The sequence below is a fragment of the Dasypus novemcinctus genome, chromosome 8 (assembly GCF_030445035.2).
Source record: "Dasypus novemcinctus isolate mDasNov1 chromosome 8, mDasNov1.1.hap2, whole genome shotgun sequence".
Classification (NCBI taxonomy): domain Eukaryota; kingdom Metazoa; phylum Chordata; class Mammalia; order Cingulata; family Dasypodidae; genus Dasypus; species Dasypus novemcinctus.
The window spans coordinates 113574142-113598778 of record NC_080680.1 but is presented as its reverse complement, the minus strand read 5'-3'; the positions used below and the strand labels follow the sequence as shown (position 1 = coordinate 113598778).

Here is a 24637-nt window from a genome sequence, read left to right as displayed (position 1 = left end):
CTTCAGAGATTTCTGCGAAGGAGTGACTTGACCTCGGTTTTCAATCCGTCTTTCTGGTAAGGTCGAAAGTCGTGAAGCTAGTGAGAAGAGAAACTACGAAGCCAGGCGGTCTGGCGCTGGAGTCTGCGCCCTCCGAGTAGAGCAATCAGTTCACACCACAAAGGCTCAGCCCCACAGCCTACGGCCTCTAAGTGCCGCAGGCTAATGGAGTTAGCATAGACCCTTTCACTCAAACTCCGCCCCGACCCACAACCCTCCAACGCCCCGCTCCAGGGCTCGGCATCCGCTTAGTCGGGTCTCCACGTAGCGCCACTCCGGCGGCCGGGAGGGGCCTGGACGGAGGCGGGCGGGCCGGACACTGGGGCTGCAAACGCCACAGTGAAGCCCCGGGAGCCCGAGCGACGCCAGCCATGTGCGCCTGCGCGCGCCCGATCCCGGCCCCGACATTCCACAGGCGCCGTTCGCCCGGCCCCCAATTCCGGGGCGGAGTTCTTCACCGCGCAAGCGCGCAGCCTCGCAGCACCCCACGCCTGCGCGCTCCGCCGGCCCGGCCCCATCCCCGGGTTTCTTTGGGTGGGGGAGGGGGCGCGTCGCGGCGAGTCACGGTGATGGCGGAGACCATCCTGTGGTGAGTTAGCGGATTCCCTGCTCATTCCTCCGAGCCCCTCGCGCCCCCTGCAGCCCCAGTGGCTGGCGCCGGCCGCGTGAGGAAGCACGGCGGCCCCAGGTCGCGGGATAGGCCGCAGTCGCGGAGGCAGCGGCGCGGCCCGGAGCCAGGACCCGGGGAGAGGTCGCTCCGCTGGGCGAATGTGACGAGCCCCCACCCCCACCGCCTTCCTCCCGAGTGCGCGAGGAGCGCCGCGACCCGGGGGCCCGGTCAGGCCTCAGACCCCGCCCAGCGGCCAGCAGCCGGAGCAGGCCCTGCAGCGGAGCAGCGCGCCGGCACCATGCAGGTCACCCTGAAGACCCTCCAGCAGCAGACCTTCAAGATCGACATCGACCCCGAGGAGACGGTACGCGCGGCGCGGGGTTGGCGGCGCACGGGCCTCGAGGGGCGGCGGCGACGGCGGCGCGCGGGGCCGGGCCTCAGCCCGGGCGGGGAGGGCCTCGGCGCAGCCTGGAGGGCGCGAGGGACGGCCGGCCGGCTCCGGCCGCCGGCGGGGCCCGCGCTGCTGGCCGCGCGCGGCGGGCCAGACCTTTCGGAGATGGCTTTGTGGTTGGAGGATGGGGAAGCGGCGGCCGGGTGGCAGATGGCGTGGAGCACGCGCCCGCGGGGCACGGGAGGCCTCGGCCTAGAAGCTCGTGGTGGTGGGGCCCGGGGTGGGAGGCAGGGAGGCGGGGCAGCCTCCGGAGCGGAGCCGGGCTTTCTGGGGTTAGGTGCCAGGTGGGGGAGGGAAATCTGGGCGTCGCCACCACTCCTGTGTGTGGACCTGGTTAGGCGCTAAGGGCTAGGAGGTGGTAACCGGAGATGGCGAGACGTGAAAACGAGGTATCGGGTTCCATCTCCCGTGGTTGCTGGAGGTGAGTGGAGAAAAGTGGGGAAAATGGATTCTTTGCCCCACCCCCACCCCCGAATTGCTAGCTGTTTTATTTGGATTTATTTCGAATCGTTTGGATGCATCTCGAATCGTTTGCTACCGCCCTCCCGCCACCCAACCCACATCCCGACGCCGATTGCACTTTGAGGCCTCTGTTCTAGAGCCTTTCAAATCCAGGCTCAAACTTATTGTCGGAGTTGTATTGGAACCCTGCATTCCCCCAAAGTAAATAATCTTTTCTGCAGTTGAACCCTTCAGAAATCCACGTGATAAATTCTTGTGTCTTCTTCTGTATTTGTGAGTTGAAGTATTCAACTTTATGCCAAGAATTTAAAATGCCACGAGTAAGTTTACTGTTCATGCTCTAGAGTTGTGACACTTTTAAGATTGGCATAATACTACACTTAAACCAACAATTTTCTTCTTATCTATATATTTTTAAAACGTTGATTCTATTTTGGCGGAGATGGGGGCCTTGGTGTTAATTAGTTCCATTTATAGTTGTGTAATTTACTTGCAAATCTTTCCGTTTCAGCCTCTGTACGATGGGGGTAATATCTGGCTTGCAGAATTGTGAGCTTAAATGTTATTTAATTGGTTTGAAATCAATTATCAATCAGTGGATACTTCAGTGAAGGCAGTGTTATGTTTTATCTATCTCATTTAATTTTTTGAAAGTTGCTACATCTTTAAGAAATGGGATAAGAGAATTTCCAACTTTTTGGAATTGTGGCACAAAACGATTTGATTGCAAGATATTTCTTTATGTATAGAAGTATGGTGGATGATATATTCTTACAGGTACAGGAAATATCGACTTTATGTGAGAAACTTAAGTGTCCTCAGTAATTGGTAACACCCTGTGGGCTGAGATGGTTAATAGAATCGTATTCTTCCTGAATATTCCTTTACTACGTAGTGTGTACTGATAAGTTGTTTGAAAGTTAAAACATAGTTGTTTTATTTTAATATTTCAGACAAAACTTGGTTATTACCTCACTTTTGTGGTTGCGTGTAAAATACTTGACACTGTTGTGGTTGCGTGTAAAATACTTGACACTGTTGTGGTTGCATGTAAAATTTGACTTTGGTTCTTTGTGGTAATATCAGATACCACAATAACTTTACCAGCTTGAAATATCCAGAATTAATTCTAAAATTACTGAAACTGAAGAGTCTTTTGAGGGGGGAGTCAATATGTGTGGGTTTGTTGAAGTTATGCAGTGACTCTTTCAAAAGCTCCACTCAAATATTGGTGTTATATATAAAATTTGTATTTTTTAGGCACTTATGCGTGTAAACTGTTCGTAATATTAATTGCATTTTTATAGATTGTTAATTATATTTGCTGTTTTTCAGGTTATTTCTAAGGGACTGTATTAAATTATATGGATTATGAAAATACGTTCATTTATGAAAACAGTCGTTAAATAGAGTGACTTCTCCAGTTTTTTGTTGCCATTTATCTGAATACCATTAGTTTGGACAAGATATTAAAACATTTAATCAATTATATAGGGAACATTTACATTAAATGACTTGATTTTCATTTTAATGGCTTTAAGTTTCGGAAATGTTCTTCAAGTAAGTGAGAAATATTTTGCTTAATTCTATATAGTGGTTTTTAATTAATATTTTTTTTGATACAACGCTTTGGAGGAAAAGGAACAATTAAAATGATAATTTAGGCGGACTAAGTGTCTTGCTTTTAATTTGTTGTGATAACTAGTTAACCAAGGATATTAGAAATAGTTTTAACATAAAGGAAAAAAGGGATTTTAGTGACCTATAGGGTTATCTACATAAAAAATGAGCAGATTTTGGCCTCTGAGACTGACCTTTATTTTTGCTTCTCAAAACTGTCCTTTTTCCCAAGAGTTTTCCTAGAAGGAACTAAGGATATTAAGTAACTTAAAATGGCCAGTACAGAAATTCTTTTGAGCTTTAGGTGAACACTAACAGAAAGGAATGAAACGGTGAAGGGGAAGAAGATAAGGGAAGTCAGGGAGCTGTTCATTTGTTGAACAAGTAAATGTAGAGTGGGCAGTGTGACTGATGTGGCTGAAAGAGCACAGGGATACGAGTGGGTCTTTGTGGTCTTTGCCTCTGGGAGCTTTTTGGCCAACTCAGGCTCAGAGGATAGAGAGGGGGAGTAAGCAGAAAGTCGGGGGGGGGGGGAGAGGATTTGTTTTAAGGTATTTTTCATTTGCTCTAGTTTTGGAATGCTGCAAGTCTTCCCCCCCCCCCCTTTTTTTTTTTTCAGTAGAAAAGCTTTTTTGCACTAACTAGCCATTTCATACCATACAAAACAATTATTTTATTATTACAGTAGTAATATCTCTCACCTCGTAAACTATTTAAATGATACAGAAGTAAAATGAGAAGGTGGTGTTGCATGTGTGGGGGGGACACCACTGCTAAAAGAATGTTCTTTGTGTGATCTCTATTTTAATAGATGATTTACTGTGAAAACATACAAATTGAAGTAATCTATATAATGCATTGTAAATGGATTAACCACTGCTACTCATAAAATTCTTTAAAATTCTGACGTTTGTTGATGTGGGATTTAGAAGGGAATCATCACATCCATATAGTTTATAGGCTCTTAATTTAAAAATTAAAAACAGACTTATTAAAGAAAAAATTTGAGGTAACTGCAATACAATGCAGAATATTGTACCACTCAAAAGGAAGAGAAAGAATAGATTTAATTCTGCAGTCTGCCAACTCTTGGCACTGGTTTTATGCGTTGAATAATTGAGGGAAAAAGTAGTAAATTTGAGATGAGACTTGAAGCAAAAGCTGAAATGTGATCATATTATTGAATCTGGCATCGGAGCTGTATATATATTAAATGTTAAAAATAAGAGGATTGTAAAGGTACAGAAATTTTGATTTCTATAGATAGCATATTTACTGTGCTGTACAGTGTCCTACAAATAATTTATTCTGAATTTAGACTCATATGCTATAAAATATTGATTTAGTTCTTGTTCCTTTTACAGTATTTGTTGCTCATCACTTATTAGTGAAGTTTGTATTGTGGTTTATTATATTTTCAATATTATGTTACTAAAATGTTAAGTACTAAATATAGTCAAGTACTGTATCACAGGTGAAATTAAGGATTCTTGGCATATTAATAGAAGAAAATACAAGAACCTAGAAAATCTGGTATGATCTCTGCCAGACTTTCGTTCTTTCAGTGCCTGACACACAGTAGACATTTAATAAATTATCTTTTCAATTAATCGAATTCATTCTTCTGGTGAATTGTTTAGTCAGTCCTCCTTCACTGTAGTGTGTTTGTGCGTTGAATCATCTATTTAATGAATATTTGTTGAGCACTTAACTAGGTCCCAGGCCATCCTGTCAGGATGCTTATGTTTTAGTGGGATAAGAGTCAAAATATTAAAGTCCTAAAAATCAGGTAATGTTGTGTTATGTAGAGAATTAAAATCATGTGAGTCGAGGTGCTAGTGCATGATGGGGTGGTTACTTTTAAATTGAGTGTTCCCAGATCTTTCTGAATAAGGTGTTTTGTAAACTGAAATCTGGATAATAATGAGCACTCTGAGATGGGGAAAATGTTTTCTGTAGGGAAGCCCTAGGGCAAAGGCCTGGAGTTTGTTTTAGGAAATAAAGCAATAGGCCTGTAGTAGGTGAGGGGGAGAAATCAGTTAGTCAAGGGCCCAGAACACGTAGGGCTTTGTAAACCAGAGCTTTTCAAGGAAAAAAAAAAAAAAATTCCCCTTTGTGGGATTTTTAAGCAGGGGAGAAGTAGAATTTTTAAGATTACTTTCCTGCTATATGGAGAATGGACAGTGGGGTACACCAGAATGAAAGGGATTTAGGAGGCTTGTACAGTAGTTTGTTTTTTTTTTCCCCTTTCCCGCCCCCACTCTGTTTTTGTTGTGTCCATTTGCTATGTGATCTTCTTTATCTATTTGTCTTCTCTTCTTGTCTTTCTCCTCTAGAATTCACCAGGATTTGATCCTGGAGACCTCTGGTGTGGAGAGAAGGTTCCCTGTCAATTGCACCACCTCAGTACCTGGTCTCTACTGTGCTTCACCTTGACTCTTCTCTTGGTTTCTCTTTAATCGCGTCATCATATTGCTGAGTGACTCACTTGTGCAGATATGGTTCACCACGTGGGTACTTGGCTCTCTGCATGGGTACTTGGCTCGCCGTGCAGTTACTGGCTCGCCACACAGGCACGCTTTCTCTTCTTATTCACCAGGAGGCCCCACGGATCGAACCTGGGTTCTCCCATATGGTAGGCAGAGGCCTTATCACTTCAGCCACATCCGCTTCCCTGTACAGGAATCTTGAGTGGTATAACTTGGAGCAGTCTAGTAGGAGTGGAGATGGAAAAAAGTGGATGGATTTGGGACATATTTTGCAGGGTAGGGTTGAGAGTACATTTTGGTAGGTTTGAGTAAGGGAAATTGAGAAATGGAAGATTGAACTTAGGTTTTTAGTTTTATGAATTATGAGAATACTTGTGTTCTGTCCTGAGATGTGGAAGGCTGAGGAACAGACAGGTTTGAGAGTTGGAATAGAACTCAAGATTTAAGTTTTAAATATTCAAGTGGAGATGAAACAAAGGTGATATGTGATGTAAGTCTGGATTACGGAAAGAAATCTGGACTGGAGGTAGACTTGAAAATAGCCAGCATATGTTATTGACTTTTTTCCTTTAAAAATTTTATTTATCCTCCCCCTCTTCTCCCCCATTGTCTGCTCTCCGTGTCCATTCACTGTGCGTTCTTCTGTGTCTGCTTGTATTCTCATTAGGCAGCTCTGGGAACTGATCCTGGGACCTTCCAGAGTAGGAGAAAGGCAGTTACTCTCTTGCACCACTTCAACTCCCTGTTCTACTGTGTCTTCTTATTTTCTCTCCTTTGTGTCTCTTGTTGTGTCATCTTGCTTCACTACCTCTCAGCGTTGGCTGGCACTCCTGCACGGGGCACTATTCCCATGTGGGCTGGCACTCCATGTGGGCCAGCTTGCCCTGACCAGGAGGCCCTGGGCATTAAACCCTGGACCTTATGTATGGTAGTCAGGAGCCCATTTGGTTGAGCCACATCTGTTTCCCTATGATTGACTTTTGAGTCCTTGGACTAAATGAGTTTATCTAGCAAGCAGCCTTTTCCAACCTTGGTTCTCTGAGAGATTGAGCCCTAATGCATGGTATGTAATCAGTTAACTTCTGTGTTTCTAGAATTGTACTTTAATTGGATCATCCTTGGGAGAATTGAAAAACCTTGATGAGAATGTTACTAAGGAAATAGGGTGGGGTCCAGGACTGAATCCTTATATGCCATATGGAGATTGAATAGAGAAGAGGTTAGTCAAGGAACACCCTTTGAGGTAGGAAGAAGTCAAAAGAAGAAATGTTTCAAGCAGGAAGGAAGGGTCAACTGTGTCTAATGCTTAAGAGGTAAGTAAGATAAGAACAGAGACATGATCATTGGTTTTGGGAATTTGGAGTTCATTGGTGACCATGACAAGCAGTCTCCATGGATGGTGCGGCCAGCAGCCAGATTTGAGTGGTTTGAGTAATAAATGGGAGCTGGGGAAGTGGAGATGGTAGCTAAGAACATATGATATATGTTCTTTATGTGTGGCTGCCTTTTGGGTTTAAAAAAATAGGAAATTGGTCACAATTCTGAGCTTCACAGCATGTGGTAGCATTGTTTAAAAAGGAAGCTCATATAAGAATTGTGAAAACCCTGTAATGGTATATATTTTGAACTGAAAAAATGGAAACCAAGGTGATTATTACTTTGCCCAGGGTTGTATAGTAAATGGCCTTGATAGTTTCAGTATCTATGAAAGATGGTCTAATACCCTTGCCTTTTATTCCTTAACCTCCTCTCATCTGGTGATCCTTCTTTCTTACTCTTTCTCAGGTCCATGACTAGAAACTCAGTTTTTATTGTCCCACTCTAAATTACCTCTGACTCCAATTCTAATGAGACCTATACTACATTTGATCCATGTTTCCTTTTCACTGGCTTCCATTCTCACATTATTGGTTCTGCCCTTGTCCTACTTAATTAAATGGGGTTGGGAGTTATAATTACTCCTTTACGAGAGCCAGCAGAGCCAGGCTGCCTGAATTTCACCCCTGGCTGGATTTTTTGGTTTTGTTTTGTTTTTGTTTTTAGGAGGTACCAGGAATTGAATTTAGGAGGCACAGGCGCTCAACCACTGAGCTATACCCACTCCCCAGGTTTTTATGTGCCTGTTTCCTCATTTGTAAAATGGGCATACTACTCTGGAAGTACATAGGGTTGTTCAAAGGTTATATATGAATTTGAGATAATACAAATACAGTGCTTGAACCACCGTCTCTCACTTAATTGTTTTCACTAGGAAAATTCCAAATGGGATCAGATTCAACTCTATTCTTGTGTTTGCACCTCTTCAGCTAGAGGCATACACATAGCCTCTGTGATTTGCCTCATGAACATAAGATAATTAAGATTGATTGGACCCTTAATGCTGCCTGACAATTACACATTTCATTAGTCCATTCACTCTTCACTGTCATAGGCAGATTATATATCATCTCCTCTCTCCTTATTTTCAGCTGATGACCCTAGTGTTTATTTTATTGAGCATATAAAAGGATTCAGTACAGAACTGCAAGGTCGGTCCTACCATATCTACCTGCCTACTTTACTTTTACTGTGGATGGTGCTATTTTAAGGTCCGTCTTTCCACTTATCCACTGTATTCCATCAACCCTGTCATCAACTGAAGGACATCACCCCATTGGTTCTTACCTGCATCATTGGTCTTTCCATTTCTAGAGTATATGAACATGTTATTTTTCCCATTTTAGTAGTACTTTTCCCAGTTCACTCTTTGACTACTGCTTCAATTCCCTGTTCCAGCTTAGAGCAAAACTCAGGAGTATCTAGATTCTGTTAACTTTATTCCTGCATCTTGATCTTTTTCAAATACACTGTGCTATTTCTAACCTAGCGGGATGAGGGGTGTTTTCTCTCACTTACTTGTCTTGTGTCCTTCAATACTGTACTTCAGAAATCTTTCCTTATTGGTAAAATGGGAGTAATGAAATAAGGCACACACTATCATATTGATACTATTTTATTACACAAGCTAGCTATCATTCATTGTGGGAAGGGTGTACACAAAGACTTTGAATATCAGGAGACAGGGGTCATTGGGGACTATTTTGGAGGCTGGCCACCACAACCTCATTGGGTTCCAACACAGATTAGCTTATTGTGAGGATCTTCACATAGTATTATTATACCCAGCACATGGTAAGTACACGGCTCACATTAGCTGTTAATTATTCATATAACCTTTGTATTTCAGGGCTAGTGGTTAAAGCTTGCATAATTCTTTTTCCTATTTAAGAGAAAAAATACTGTAATATCAATGAAGCTGAGTTATATTAGAAATATTCTGTTGCTTATCTAATCACCAAGCAATACCCTAGAAATTTTATGTAAAAGTGCTGTGTAAGTAAAAAGGTTGACATGCAGCACGTCGCGTTACTGTCATGGGAGTATAACTTTTAAGACATTTTGTTCTCTCAGACATAATCTACAACCTAAATCTGTTGAACAGAAATGCCTGCTTTTAATGGTAGTTGGCCTTAACTAGAGTAGTGCTAGGGGGGGTGGGATGTAATAGCCACATTAGGAAATAGATGGTACATTGGCACCACTTAACAAATGATTTTCTATGAGGAACATGGGAGAAAGACACAAGACCTCATGAAAGGGATTGGGCTAAAAAGGATAACTGATCAACTTTCATGCTGGGAATTTTTAATAGACTTTTCATTGTCATGTCTCCCTTTTTGGGGAAAAAAATAAAAGCCATGTTAACTATATTTAACAGATATTGTTTATGTTTTTGTTTTAAAATACACAATTTTATAAGTTAGCACGATGTGGCAAGGAAAAAATTTTGCTTTCTTAAGGGTCCCTAGTTGAGTTGGTAAACCCCCATTTATGTAGGAGGAAGTAAGTGACAAAATGTAAGTTTAGTCACTGCTTCTTCTTTATCCACCTTGGATAAAATAGTCCTGGTTATTTACTAGATTATAGTGCTGTCTTTTAGATCCTTACTGTTGAGATAGTGTCCAGCAGAGTTAGAGTCATCACTGCATCCTTTGCCAGCCATAACCTTCCTAGGAAAACCAAACCCAGAGTTGGTATCTCTTCCTTCTTCACAGTACCCAGAAGACCTTTCATTCTTTCTATTATATATATATATATATATATATATTTTTTTTTTTTTTTTTGAGTTAACTGTGTCTGGAGATTGGACCCAGGACCTTGTATGTGGAAAGCCGGTTCTCAAACGCTGGTGGTTCCCCTTTTCACTTTTTCTAAACTGTTGCAGGTGTATTTAATTTGGTTGGATTAAGAAGATTTAGGGGAATGGATGTGGCTCAAAATTGAGCACCTTTTTTTAGGGTGCTTTCTAAAAAATAAAGCAAAACAAAAAACAACTCAGGGGACCTGGTGTGACTCAGTGGTTGAGTGCCATCTTCCCACATACTAGGTCCCGAGTTCAGTCCTTGGTCCCTTGTGCCGGAAAAAAAAAAGATTTAGGCAAACTAGTCTAGAAACCATCCTGCAGCAATACATTTTGATTGAAATGTCTGTGAGACATCTGGTGAAAGTGTCCTGTAGAGAGTTGGATATATATAACTGAAGAGTGGGAGAAAGATCTGGTCTAGACTTACAGAAGACATCTGGATGGTTCTTGAAAATAGGAGTAGGGAAGCACAAGTGGCTGCAGCAGTTTGGTGCCTGCCTGCCACACGGGAGGTCCTGGGTTCGGTTTTTGGTGCCTCTTAAAAAAAAGAAAAGAAACGGAGCAGATACAGAGAGACAGAGAGCACACACCAAACAGACAAAGAGAGCAGACAGCGAGCACAAAGAACAAGAAGGGGGTAGGGAGAGATGGATAAATCTTTAAAAAAAAAAAAAAGAAAGAAATAAGATGAATTGTCCTGGAAGTGTATATAGAAGAAAAGGCAATTTGGAGCATAAGCTTAAATAATGTTTAAAGGACTGACCAAGGAAGAAGATTTCACAAAGGAGTAAACAGGAGATAAACTAGAAAAATATGGCATTATGGAAGGCGAGGGAAGACAGTGTGAAAAGCAGGGACTGGACCTGTCAATATTGTCATACATTACAGGGAGGTCAAGTAAGATTGGGAAGGACTAAGAAGTGTCTGATGATTGTGATGTTGCTGAATCTGGTGATGTTAAGAGCAGGCTTAATGGAATTGTGAGGATGGGCACTGTAGGAAGAAATGAACCACAAAATGGGAGGTAAAATCCGTGCTTCTCTTTATCAGCACAGAACTAGATGATGTGTGGAATGAATTAAGTGAGGTAGAAGGGAAGAGTTAGGATAGCCAAAGAGTGGTTGAAGTAAATTTCATGTTGAGTACTGATGGAAATCAATTCGATTGCTCCAAATAAGAAATTTTGTTTGGTAGGAGCAGCAGAAGAACAGGAGAGTGTGTGCTATTAGGAAGAAAGAGATAGAAGCAATGACAGTGTTATCTGGGCTAAATAGAGTTGGCAGTGAAGATCAAAGTGAAAGAGTCTAGAGAGAAGTTCTTAAAGAGCTTAATGAGAGAACTGGGAGGAATAGGAGATTGGTCACTTATTTTAAATACGGAACAGCATTTGGATGACAAGATTGAGCTGTGTCCTGTTAGTGAATGCTTAAGTAGATTGAAAGTAATGATCATTGAGTTGAGGTTAAGGGACAATGTCAGAATTAACACCAAGAATTTTTCAAAACTGTCTCCAGTGAGAGCCTGTTGAACTAATGATACATGACATTAAAATGTGTGCTTTCGGTTACTGAGGTTGAATTTTTCTGTTTATTGACAGTGTAATTGTGAATTGTCTGCCTCTATCATTTGTCCATTTTTCTATTTTCTCAAGAACCATTTTTTTATTCTTAACTTTCCTGCTTTCTTAATTTCTACTCTTATTTGCATTTTTCTGTTTTTTTTTCATTTTATTCGAGTTGCATTCTTAGTTTATTGATTTTCCTTCTTAGTTTAGTAGTAAACGTTTTTATTATTTGTCTATGATTACTTCTTTAGCCGAATCATATAGACATTAATGTCTTAGAACTGTATGTATCAGTTAAATCTGTCTTAATTACCTCATTTTCACCTGTCAAGGCGACTCCTGCTTGTTCTTTGTTTTTGCTTCTCATATTTCTATGCTATATTCATTTGTTCGTTCAGTAAGCGGTAATTGAGCACCCATTATGTACTAAACACTTTTTAAAATAAAACTTTTCAAGTATATCATACATAATAAAGTGTATAGTAAAATTTGTGGACGTACAGACTTGCATATCATTACCCCACCAACAACACCTTGCATTGTTGTTAAACATTTGTTACAAACTGAAAGAGCAATGTCAAAATATTACTGTAGCCCATATCTTACATTTGGTGTATTTTCCCCCAACCCATCCAGTTAATAACACCCCGTATTAATAGTGTGTATTTGTTACAGTTCATGAGATAATGTTCTCGTATGCTGTTAAGCATAGTCCTTCCACCACTGGATTCCCTGTGTTACACAGTCCTGTGCTTTGTACAATCCAAAGTGTGCTTGTTCTTGTTTTCATGACAGAGTTTGTGCTGTCATCACCTCAGTCAATTTTAGAATGTTTTCATTGCTGCAAAAGTTTGGGAATTGTTTTCATCCATAAAGTCACTTGCTTGTCATTCATTTGTGATTCTCACCAAGTAACACAGTTCCTAATATTGCGTCTTTTTCTCCCTCTCAAAGAAAAAAAGTTTGAAAGGAGATTTACTGCAGAGTGCTCCAACCATGTTCTGTCACTTTGGGCAAATCATTTAGCATGTAGGACAGTACATGCTAAACTTTTTGGTTTAAAGCCACCATTACGCCATTACACCAAATAACTTTAATTCATGTGGGTTGTAATTTTTTTATATTTACTAATTAGAAATTAAAACTGAAAATTTTAAATGTTTACTTAAAAATAATAAACCCACTAGATTTTATGTTCATTTTTTGTGAAAAAATCATTATTTTTCAAAACAAAAAATAATAGTAGTGAGAAAACTGGCATTGTTTCATAACTGGCATTATGTTCATATGTTTAATGTTTGGCTTAATAGAAGTTAGCTAGATTCTCATTTGCTTCTGCGTTCAAATTTTGGTGATATCACGTGCTTTGTCGCCTCTGAAAAAACTCCATTGTGTCCCTGGAGAAAACTTTTTAGCTAGCAGACCATCTTATGGGCCTTAGGAACCCTTCAGGGATCCCTGGGCCACACCTTGAGAAGTGCTCCTGTATACCTTAGCATTCCATAGCAAGTCTTTATAGGAGTTTAACTAGATGGTCTTTAAAGATTATTTTGTCTCAGAAATTTAGATTGTATCCTTTATTTTCCATTTATCATAAACTGCTAAACAAAATATAGGTTGAATCACAAATGTCAGTATAAATGCTATTTAGGGCAGGAATGAACTACAGAGTTAAAATTGAGGCTTCCTAAATTGCACTTAGTATGGAGTTACCATCTAATATATAAGCAGTAATGCCGAATTGGTTAAAGAAATGGAATTTATGATGAGATAGATTTTTTAATATGCTGTTGCTGGTGTTAGTTTTACCTTTGAAATTTAGAACAACAGAAAACAGGCCTGAGATTTCTGCTTTGTGATGGATTTCCCCTTTGAGGAACATCAGAGTAGCAGTAATGCTGCTGAGCCATTTCAGAAATATGAGGGTAGCAAGAGTAATTGACGGTAGCAAGGGTGATCAATATGGTATTTACAAGTTATTCTGCTTCAGAGTCAGAAAACCTGATTTTAGGTTCTGTCTACCACTTAGTAGTAGCAGTGTGATTTGGGGCAGATGATTTAACCTCTTTATTTCTGTTTTCCTTATCTATAAAATTGAGTCTGTCAAATTCCCTTTTATCCCAGAATTTTGAGGATTATGCGAAATCTCATATGTTGACATATTTGATATAAACATTACTATTTTATTTCAGAAGTACACACCATCACTTTTTAATTTCACAGAAGTCTGTAGGGTAACTTTTCGTATTTCATATAAAGTTCAGAACTATCATCCAAGACTAAGAAATTGAAGGAAAAGAAAATTTCTCTTTCCCCCTTGATTCTTGTGACTATAAAGTAATGAAATGAGTTCCATTAAGTCACATGAGAAAACCAAGTCTTCTTGGCTTTTTATCCTCCTGTGTTACCCTACTTTCTGATCATTGGCTTCAAAAATTGATTAGACTCATTGTTTTAGAAGTACTTCATAATAAACCTATTGCCAAATAATTTTAGGAATTGGAGAGATCATAAAGATCATCCAACACCCTGTCCTCCTTCACAGATGAGATGATGATGAACGAGGGGGTCTACCTCAGGGTTCGTAACCATTTTTGTTCCAAGGACCCCTTTGCCAGTCAGGTGAAATCCACGGACCCCTTACTAAGTCCACATTATACTGTGTATTATTGAATAAATATATCATACCTGCACCAATACGTCCCCACAAGAATAATGGTTTGTTTTATTTTTCTTTTTAAATTTCATTTCATGCTCACAGACCTCAGGTTAAGAACCCCTGGTCTACTTAAAGATCATTTCAGTAGTCTGATTGTTCCTCAGCTTTGGGTGAATTTTGGGACCAGCTGTAGAGCTTTTAAAAAATACTGATGTCCTGGCCCAGAGATTCTCTTTTAATTAGTCTGCATAAAACCCCTCTCCAGGTGATTATAACAAAACATTACAACATTCTTTAAATGAATTATTTGCCTTTTACCATTTACATTGAAATCTTATTGTAGATAGAACCATTTATTTCTTAGATCTTTTAGCCAAGAGTTTTGTTTTACTTTTTTTTTAAACTCTGGGAAGTCAATGCATAACCTTCAACTTTATAAAGAGAATCAAAACTTTTTGAAGTTGAAACCTTTATTTAAAATGAGTGTATCAAGTCAACTAGTAAAGATTTTTATTTCTTGTATGTATAACAGATGGTGGTAAAGCAAAGTTTATACCTATTGTACTAGTAATGTGGGGCTAGCAGTGAGTCTTGATATAATATTGGGAGACTGGATCTTTTTAAGTTTTTGGAAGCATTGATAAAATACATAAAACATTTTCTCTTGCATCATTTATTCAGACTCTAGATTGCCATTTTTTGTTTAGACTTTTTTTTTTTTTAATCCTTTATATTTCCTATAGGTGAAAGCACTGAAAGAGAAGATTGAATCTGAAAAGGGGAAAGATGCCTTTCCGGTAGCAGGCCAAAAATTAATTTATGCAGGTATGAATTAAATATTGAAATTAATTTGCCACTTTCTTGGTTACAGTGACATTCTTTAGAATTCAGAATAGTTACATTAAGAATTATAGTGCATATAAATTGTTTCTGTCAAAAAGCATGATTTTACAGGTAGAAGCAATGAAAACAGTCATTTGAATATATTAATATTCAATCTTCTCTTTTGCATTTATTTTATATAATTTTCCATCCAATTATCTTAGCTAGTTTCGTTTGTTTAATTTTATGTTTTATAAGCATCATGTAACTAAATTTTGTGTTTCTGTTCAATCAGAGCATCTGTTATCTAAGGAAATGAAACAATTTATACTCATTGTATGTACTAATGTATTTAGAATCATTCTTGTAAAATTAAATTTCAATTTATCTGTGTTTTTAAACTGCCAAAATGGCTGAAGAATATTAAAAATTGTTCTACTATTGTAAAAGTACTTTTACTATAAAAACTAAACTATACTATAAAATAAGTGGCACGGGAAAAAAACTGATGGAAAAATGACTAATATTCAGAATATAATAAAGTACTCCTAGAAATCAATAAGAAAAAAGTCCTACTGGAAAGGTAGCAAAGACTAAAACAGGAAATTGCAAATTTAACTAGCCTCGCTGGTAATATATATGTTAAAAAGACTTATGTTATCCACATTTTGTAGGGAAAATTGTTTTCTTTATTCTTAAAAGTAAATACTGAACACAGCTCATTGAAGATACCTGTGAAATTTATCATCTTGGATTGCCCATGGATTCTTGTCTTTTCCTGAACAGAGATTTCTTACCTGAGGTGGTTTAGAGGAAATGCTCACCCTATAATCCAACCCCACCTAAAGAGGAAGGTAGTTGGTGGCAGCCTAAAACTAGAGCCCAGTTCATAACCCTGGCCTCTTTTCTCTTTCCTATACAAAGGAAGAGACCCTTTGTTCCTCTCTCTTAATCCTTGCAGCCTTTGATTCAATAATTTTTGAAAAATATAAAACTGAATTCAAGGAAGAGAAACCTGAAGGAATTTTTACCTAATAGTTGACCTTCACCAGGACCAAAGTCTAGTGTCTTATTTACTTCTCTACCGACTTGCTTCTTTTTGCATACCAAATCATTTTCTGAAGTTCTTTTTACTATAAATATAAAATATCAAAGCACTGAAACTTTTCTGTTTTGTCAGGTATCCTGTATTTTGGGGAGAAGGAAGGTCATTCCTCCCCGCCCCCTTCATTCCATCAAGAAGGGAAATAAGTTATTCCCCCACATGTCCCTGGGCAGTTGCATATGAATTTCTTTGTTTTCCTATCTTTCCTAACTTGGAACCTATTTCATATTTCATGATCCAGTGAGTCTTTTTATACATAGTAATTTTAAAAATTTCTTGGGTATCTGTATATAGTATATATGTTGCACGTCTTTTTAACTAGTGATGTTTCCAGTTTACATTTTATCTTGTCTGGTTGCTTTAGGTTTTTCTTTGGGGAAACTTTTTTTTTTTTTTTCATTAAAAATATTTTGTTGAAATCCATTCATACATGCACATGCATAAACAATAAGTGTATAGTGAAAGTTGTGAACTTAGAAAACAAATGTGCATATCATCATCCAGGGCTCCCATTCATCACCCCACAACCAGCACCTTGCATTGTTGTTAAACATCTGTTACAAACAATGACAGAGCATGGTCAAACTATTACTACTATAGCGAATTTTGGGGGAAATATTAATTCATAGAACTGGCTTTGGTGATAAAGCAACAGAAAGTTGTTTTTAATTTCAGTTATGTGTAAGACAAAGGTTGCTGTGCTTTACTAATATTTTTTCTCTTAATGTATTAGGCAAAATCCTTAATGATGATACTGCTCTCAAAGAATATAAAATTGATGAGAAAAACTTTGTGGTGGTTATGGTGACAAAGGTAAGTTCCAGTCTCAGGCTTTAAATCTTTCTGTATACATGTGAGTCTTTTAAAAAGTAATGGTCCCAAGTCCACCCTTTAGGTCTTTAACTGAACACAGTTTATACATAACCGTTGAGCTTTCATTTATCTATTAAAGGTTTTAAGAATTTATTTTGGATTAACCATAAAGTTAATAGTTTTATGCTTTGTAGTTTAAATACAATTTTAAACTAATTTTTGAAAATTTTAGAGCAATTGAGAATGTTAAAATCCTTAAATTTTGCTGAAGTAAAATCACTAATTATACAAATAATTAGGAAATGTGCTTGTTACAAATTGGAAAATGTTTCTTATTTTGTAGTTTTTAACAAGGCTGCCTTAAAGGCACTTCTAGATTATGTATTAGATCTGACAGACTCCTCAAGACAGAAGAGACATTTAGACTCAGAACTTCATTGGTCTTTCTTAGTGAATAGAATAGTTATTTAGAAACTAAAAAATGGAAAAGGCTGCTAAAAAAAGTGATGATTATTGATTATTGTGAAAAAGTTCTAGAAGCATTGTTGTTTTATTTAAAGGTATGTAATCATGCAATGGCAAGTTAAAATAAATAGAGATGTATTAATACCCATGACATTAAACTTTAGGACTAAATCGTCCTGATTATCCTATAAGGACAGTGAAATTTTTAACACTGAGAAGTAAGTTTAAATGGTTAATTGAAACAAGTTCATCCAAGACCAAAAATAGAATAAGGCTTTGTTGTATAGCAGTTGTTTTTAAGTTACAAAATAATCAAGATGTAGTAGAAGGTAGAGTTGAACAAATAAAATTTAACCACTGCATACTTCTAAACTGAGAAACAAAAAGTAGCTAAATGGTTTACATGTGTTGGACTTGAAAATTGCTTAGTCTGTTAGTAACGGTATTGATTTTACTATATTTAAGAATTTATTAAATGTTAAACTTTAAATGTAGAGGAACAGGATTGTGAGGAAGGCTTGTCTCATCTAGTTTTATCATACTTGGCACATAGTGGAAAATGTAATAGCCACACATTTTGGGGTGTGTTTTATTACTGATCTTATTTCTTTTAGTATTCAATAATTAGACCATTCAGAACATAAGGAAGAATTAAACAGAACAAGTCTTAGAATAGGTTCATGCGTTTGCAAAGTAGATATTTGCAGCCTATTTATTCTTACTTTATGTGGGATTCTAATGATATTTGTGGGTGTTTGATTTTCAGGTTAATGTAGAGGCTTATAATCAAAAGGGTTAGGGGTGCACTATACTTAGGCACTGTAGAAACAAATGAGAAATGACTTTATTAACAAAAGCAAGCAAAAATTTAAATAAAAATGGAGGGGCTTGGGTACCATTTAGTATAAGGCTAAACAGCCCATCTTGGCAACAGGGACCTGATGACATGGTACGTTAGAAGATAGTATTGATCACAAATAATTAAGGAAAACAATAAATAGGTGTAATGCATTTAAAATATATTTTTATCTAGATGGGTTATTGTAAAGTTTTGGTGCATACAAATCTAAGTCTTCACCCTGTGTGAAGCTTTAGTTTATCCAGAATGAGTTTTATAGTACCTAACAATCTGTGGAGTAATGTATTGACAGATAAAGTTATAAAGCTTAATTCAGGACTCTCAGAATAAGGGAAAGGGAGGAAAAAAATGCTACTTGTAGTTTTAAAAGCATACCCCGCCACCCCATGTGCTTGTCACCTTTTTTCCTGTGCACTCTACTAGCTGAAATTAAGCAAGACATAAAACAGCTCCTTGCTTCTAGTTTGTTGATATGTACTTGAGGTAAATTATGTTGCGGTTTAATCCTATTCTTCCTTTAAATTAGTTATCTCCTGTCCTTAGGAAAGATGAGTTAAATGAGATGATCATTGGTAGGCCATCGAAGAAGAATAAAACTCATATAGTTTCAGTTTTGTACATATGTAATTGCTTTTTTCTTAGTGGAAACTTTTATGGCTCTAGTTTTAGTTCAGAAAGTGCTGAGCACGTGGTTATGTGGCTATAACTTTATTTGGCCTTTATTTTTCTGTTTACATAGTCATTTCAGAATGTTTATTTACCTCTTTGCACTTGCAACTTTTGGTTTGTTGTCAGTGTTGGGGTTTTCCTCCCTCTTCTCAAAGTGCAGCAGGCTATTTCACGTGTTCATTATACTTCTATTTCAAAAAATTATTTAGGTAATGCTTTTAAATGATGGCAATAAAGTTATAACCAAGGAACTTTAATTATAAATCAAAAGTTTTCATGGGAAATTAATATGGTTCTTTTTTTGAATGCACATCCTCTATTAACTTGATAAGTTGGAGGGCAGAAATTAATGACTAAAACAAATTAAACTTGATAGTTAAGATAACATGCTAATCAGCTTTGAATAAAATATCACCTTTATGATGTCACTTAACAGAGTTATTTTCAAGTTACAAGTTTTTATCAGTATTTACTTGTAGCATCCCCTAAGAATAGAGTCTATTTTTTAGAGATAGGGAAATAATGTAGTATTTTGTCATAATTCATTATTTTGCTTTTTAATTTGTTTAGCCCAAAGCGGTGACTGCACCAGCACCAGCTACAACTCAGCAGTCAAATCCAGCCACCACTGTTGCAGTTACTTCCACAACAGCAACCGTGGCTCAGGCCCCAACCCCTGCCCCAGTTTTGGCTCCCACCTCTACGCCTACACCCATCACTCCAGCATCAACGACAGCATCTTCTGAACCTGCACCTGCTAGTGCAACTAAACAAGAGAAACCTGCAGAAAAGCCAACAGAAACACCAGTGGCTACTAGCCCAACATCAACTGACAGGCAAGAACTGGATTCATAGGAATTTTATCTCAAAATAGCTTTATAGAGGAACTTTGTTCAAGTAATCATTTTTATCATTGTTTTGACCAAACTGACTTTCTACTATGTTAAGCTTTTTCTGTACTTTCAACCCTGACTAAAACATGTGCTTGAGTCTTTTAAGGAGGATATGGGTATAACTTTCGATAATCCATTCCCATGTGGACTGGTACTCTGCGTGGGCCAGCCTGCCCTCACCAGGAGGTCCTGGACATTGAACCCTGGACCTCCTCTATGGTAGATGGGAGTCCAGTTGGTTGAGCCACATTTCCCAAGTTAATTTTTTTTATAAGGTGTAAGATAGAGGTCCTCTTTTTCTTCTTTTGGCTATGGATATCCAGTTTTCTGAGCACCATTTGTTGGGCTGTTCTGCCCAAGCTGGGTGTGTTTGACAGTCTAGTCAAAAATCACTTGACCATAGATGTGAGGGTCCATTTCTGAATCATCAGGTTGGTTCCATTGTTCTCTGTCTCTCTCTTTATGCCAGTACCATACTGCTTCCACCTTTGCAGCTAGGCAATATGATTTAAAGTCTGGAAATGAGAGTCCTCCAACTTTGCCCTTCCTTTTCAAGATGTTTCTGGCTATTCAGGACCTCCCACCCCTCCAAATAAATTTGATAATCATGTTTTCTGTTTATTTTTAAAATGGTGGTGGAATTTTCATTGGGATTGCATTGAATCTATATATCAATCTGAATAGAATTGACATCTTAATGATATTTAGTCTTCCAATCCATGAGCATGGAATGTTCTCCCAATTATTTAGGTCTTCTTTAATTTCCCTTAACAATGAGTTGTGGTTTTCTGAATACAAATGCTTTACATCGTTGGTTAAGTTTATTGCTGAATATTTGGGTTTCATCTGTCATTTATTTTCACCACTCTTTTGACACTTTTGGTTACTTTTATTGATATAATCTTCATTTATAGACTCTTTTCCAGGCCTCTCTCTCCTGTCTTTTCTTTTCAGGCTGTAGCACACTCTTCAGTATTTCCTGCACAGCCGGTCTCTTGGTCACAAACTGTCTCAGTTTCTGTTTATCTGAGAATATTCTAAACTCACCCTCATTTTTGAAAGACAGTCTTGCCAGATATAGGATTCTTGACTGGGAGTTTTTCTCTTGCAGTATCTTAAGTATGTCAGACCATTGTCTTCTTGCCTCTGTGGTTTCTCATGAGAAATCAGCGCTTAATCTTATTGGGTATCCCTTATATGTTATGCATTGCTTTTCTCTTGCTGTTCTTAGAATTCTTTGTCTTTGGCATTTGATATTCTCATTAGTATGTGTCTTGGAGTTGGTCTATTAGGATTTATTCGGATGGGAGTACCTTGTGCTCCTTGGACATGGATATCTATGTCCTATAGGGTTGGGAAATGTTCTACCATTATTTCTTCAACTATTCCTTCTGCCCCTTCCCTTCTCGGACACCCATGACACATATGTTTGCATATCTCTTGCTGTTGTTCAGTTTTCTGAGACCTTGTTCAATTTTTTTTGATTGTTTTTTTATGCATCTCTTCTTTTCAGAGGCAGTTTCTTCAAGCTCACCAATCCTTTCTTCTGCCTCCTCAAATCTGCTATTATATGATTCCAGTGTATTTTTTATTTCATTTATTGTGCCTTTCATTCCCATAGAGCTGCTATTTTTTCTATGTATGCTTTCAAATTCTTCTTTGTGCTCATCCAATAATATCCTTAATCTTTATAGCCAGCTCGTTGAATTTATTAAGGAGATTTGTTTCAGCATCTTTGATTAGTTGTCTCAATTCCTTTATGCCTTCTGGAAACTTATCTTGTTCCTTTAACTGGGCCATATCTTCCTGTTTCTTGGTGTGGATAGTAATTTTTTGTTGATGTCTTGGCATCTAGCTTGCTCTTTATTCTGGGTTCAATTTTTCTCTTTAGTTTAGAGTTTTCTTGCCCTTTCTCCCTTGCTGGTTGTGTAGTAGGAGCCAAGAATGTAGTTAGTACTGTAAGCTTTAGAGGCTCAAGCTGCCCTCATTGCCCCAGGGACCGATGAAGCTTCTCCCAACTTTTTCGTTTCCCAGGGTTCTGGACAGAGCCATAGCCGTGTGTGATAATCCAAGTTGTGCAGAGAGACTGATGAAGCTTCACACCTCTTTCTCCCCTGTCTGGGGTGGGAATGGAGCCACAGGTGTGGGCAGCAATCTGTGCCATGCAGGTCCAGAATGACCACATTGGCTCTGTAGACTTCCAACTATTAAGTCATGCCAGCCAAATGTACCTTCAGTTATCTGGAGAGGCTGGTACAGGGCCTGCCAGTTTCCTCCCTGCTAGAGATGGGGCTGAAGCCTAGGCTAGGGCTGCAGGCCAATCTGGGTGAAAGAAACCAGCCTCTGTTATCTCTGTGATTTTCAATCAGCCTGGTTTCCCTTTATGCTAGGGGCAGAGTCAAAATTGTGGCTCTCAGCCTCTTTTCCAGCTTGGAAACTTTTTAGCAGTTCTTAAGGTTATACTTAGCCAGCTGAATTTACTAATCAGTAGCTGAAATCCGTGGCCAACCATTTCTTCTTCCCCTGTATTTGGGAAATGGAGCTTCCAACTCCAGCCACAAAATAGCTCCTGAGGCTACTTGTAATGCCAGAGTAGAGTGATCACCAGCCTGCACAGCATGGCCTGTAATTTCCTGGAGAGGCTGGCACAGGTCCCCCTAGCTTCTTCCCTACCAGAGGTAGGGCTGGGGTTTATGCTAAAGCTGCACTATGATCAGGATGGAAAGAAGCTGGTCCATAACAGCACGGTGAGTTTTAGTTCACACCTCTTCCCCTTGTTCCAGGGGCAGACTTAAAATGGCCGTAACTGGTCTTTAAGTTGGACAGGTTCAAACTTTAGCTATTCTTAGAATTATTCTTTAGCCAGCCCGGTTTACTGATCAATAGTTGAAGTTAGTATCCAGGTGTCTCTTCCTCCCCCACTTTTTGGGAAGTGGAGCTTCCAATTCCAGCCACAGAGTAGCTTCCGAAGCAGCTTGTGCTGCCAGTGGAGGATGAACACTGGCCTCCGGGGCGTGGAGCACTCTACTTGTGGGTAGTCACCTCTTTCCATTCTTTCAAGGATGTTGCAGGATGCTCATCTGGTCTCCTGGAGCTCCCAAACAGGTGTTTTAGATAGTTCTGAGTGATTAGTAACTGTCCTGTAGCAGGAGCTGATTCTAGGAGCTTCTTACTCTACTGCCATCTTGTTGGTTGTTCTCTCCTAGAGTTTTAAGGGTAAAATGAAATTATAAGTGGAAAAGTTGTAAAATAGCACCAAACACGTAATAAGCATGGAGTATTAACTAGTGCTATTTCACTTACGGCAGCCTTTTGTTAGGTATATGGATCATTTCAGTTTTTCACTGTTACATCTTTACTTTTAGGAACTCATGTAGAAATTTTAGCTTCTGTCTATGTAGATTTTTTAAACCAAAAGAAAAGTAAATGAAACATAACTTAGAATTTTGGTGCCATACTCCAGTACAATTGAATGAAATGGATAAGCATTGTTTTTAAATTCAGTATACTTCCATACAGTCAATTTTGTTATACTTTTCACTTTAAAATTTTATTAATACAATCAAGACTACTAATTAGAGATTTTGTCTATTTTTCCATACACTGTTATGAACCAGAGTTTTTTCAGTAATAATTAAAATGCCAAAGAGAGGCTTTAGTCAGTGTTCTTTTGGTTGGAAAGAACTCAGATTGATAAAGAGACTGTTGTAAGCGTATGGGGGCTGCCTCAGTCCAAGAGCATGAACTGTGTGCAGGCTGGCCTTCATTGGCACTGGAGCTGTTGTGTGTTTATTAGTGCAACTTGGGACCTCAGTGTCATTAATTCAGATCCTTTATTTTAGTGCTTCGCTTCTAAATGCAGTTCTGTGTCTGGCACAGTCTACCATCGTTGGTAGGGTCTGAATCACCTCGTTCATTGCTCACTGAGGGTCTCTTTCCAAGAAATTGATACCCTGAGAAGAGGGCATAGGCTCAGGTAATAAGATGTTTTCCCTGTGCCTGCCTAGTATACGCTGCTTTAAGCATCCCGAGACACCATTACATAACTTCATCCATCTCTCTCACGAGTAACTTAAAATGAATTCAACTCTTATCTCGTGGGAAATAATCCAGAGTCTCAGTAAGTTCTTATATCATAGGGCTGTTGATCATTCTATGTATGGGAAGGAACAAATTGGCTTTCCTAAGACACTTAAACATTGTATATTTAATTTAATGTCTTGAGTTCATTATGGAAAATCTTACTTTCTTAAATGCTTAAGAGCCTTATAAAGCTTTTTGTTTTTGAAGTATGACTACTTCAAATTGATAAATGCATTAGAGACATTTATTAAAAGACTTAATGCTAATATCAATTTAAATTTGTTTCATTATCTTTATTCTGGTTCTCTGTTTCTTCTTTTTCATTTATTCTCAAGAGTCACGATTACCTTTTCAGACCTGTGGAGTGGTTGAGTAAATGACTTGATGGTTAGTGATCCAGGAAAGCAGACACCAGAGTCCCTACTTCTAGTTGGATTTTGTACACCAATTCTTCTTTCTCCAAAATATACCCCTCATAGAAGAATGACACAGGAAGGGAAGGGTTGAGAGCAACTCTGAAAACAAGATACCTACATGTGCCTTATGCCCTTCATCTGTGCTTTTAAAACATTTAGCATCTTGTAAAGCACAGAATTTACATGATTATCAGGAAGTAGTTGGCTTGAAGGGTGAAGGGAGTCAGAAACTTTGTCCATCATCACTGTCCTGACATTTCATTATTAGGGATTTGTTCCTTTAAGTCAGTTTTGCTCTTTAAAAACCACCTATCACAATGGAAAGTCCATTTGCTGATACCTGCCTCAGAGAAATTGGACTTGCATACAATGACTGTATTGTTTGTAATTGAGGATACCTGAGAATCGACCTAAATCTCCATCAGTAAAGAATAG

General features: G+C 38.6%; 1 protein-coding gene across 3 annotated transcripts in view; it reads left to right on the top strand.

The window, feature by feature from the left end:
• Positions 1 to 526: 526 nt before the first annotated feature.
• RAD23B (RAD23 homolog B, nucleotide excision repair protein) overlaps positions 527 to 24637 on the top strand; it is a 43586-nt gene continuing 19475 nt past the window's right edge. For 2 of the 3 annotated variants that reach the window (XR_011649500.1, XM_004462365.5), the window contains exons 1-4: positions 527 to 1013; positions 14821 to 14902; positions 16738 to 16817; positions 19381 to 19646. Coding sequence is in view for 2 of the 3 variants with exons in the window: in XM_004462365.5 (XP_004462422.1) it covers positions 948 to 1013; positions 14821 to 14902; positions 16738 to 16817; positions 19381 to 19646 (494 nt within the window). In the remaining variant the exon portion in view is untranslated. The remainder of the gene's footprint in view (positions 1014 to 14820; positions 14903 to 16737; positions 16818 to 19380; positions 19647 to 24637) is intronic. The other variant, XM_071217079.1, reaches the window with a different exon arrangement.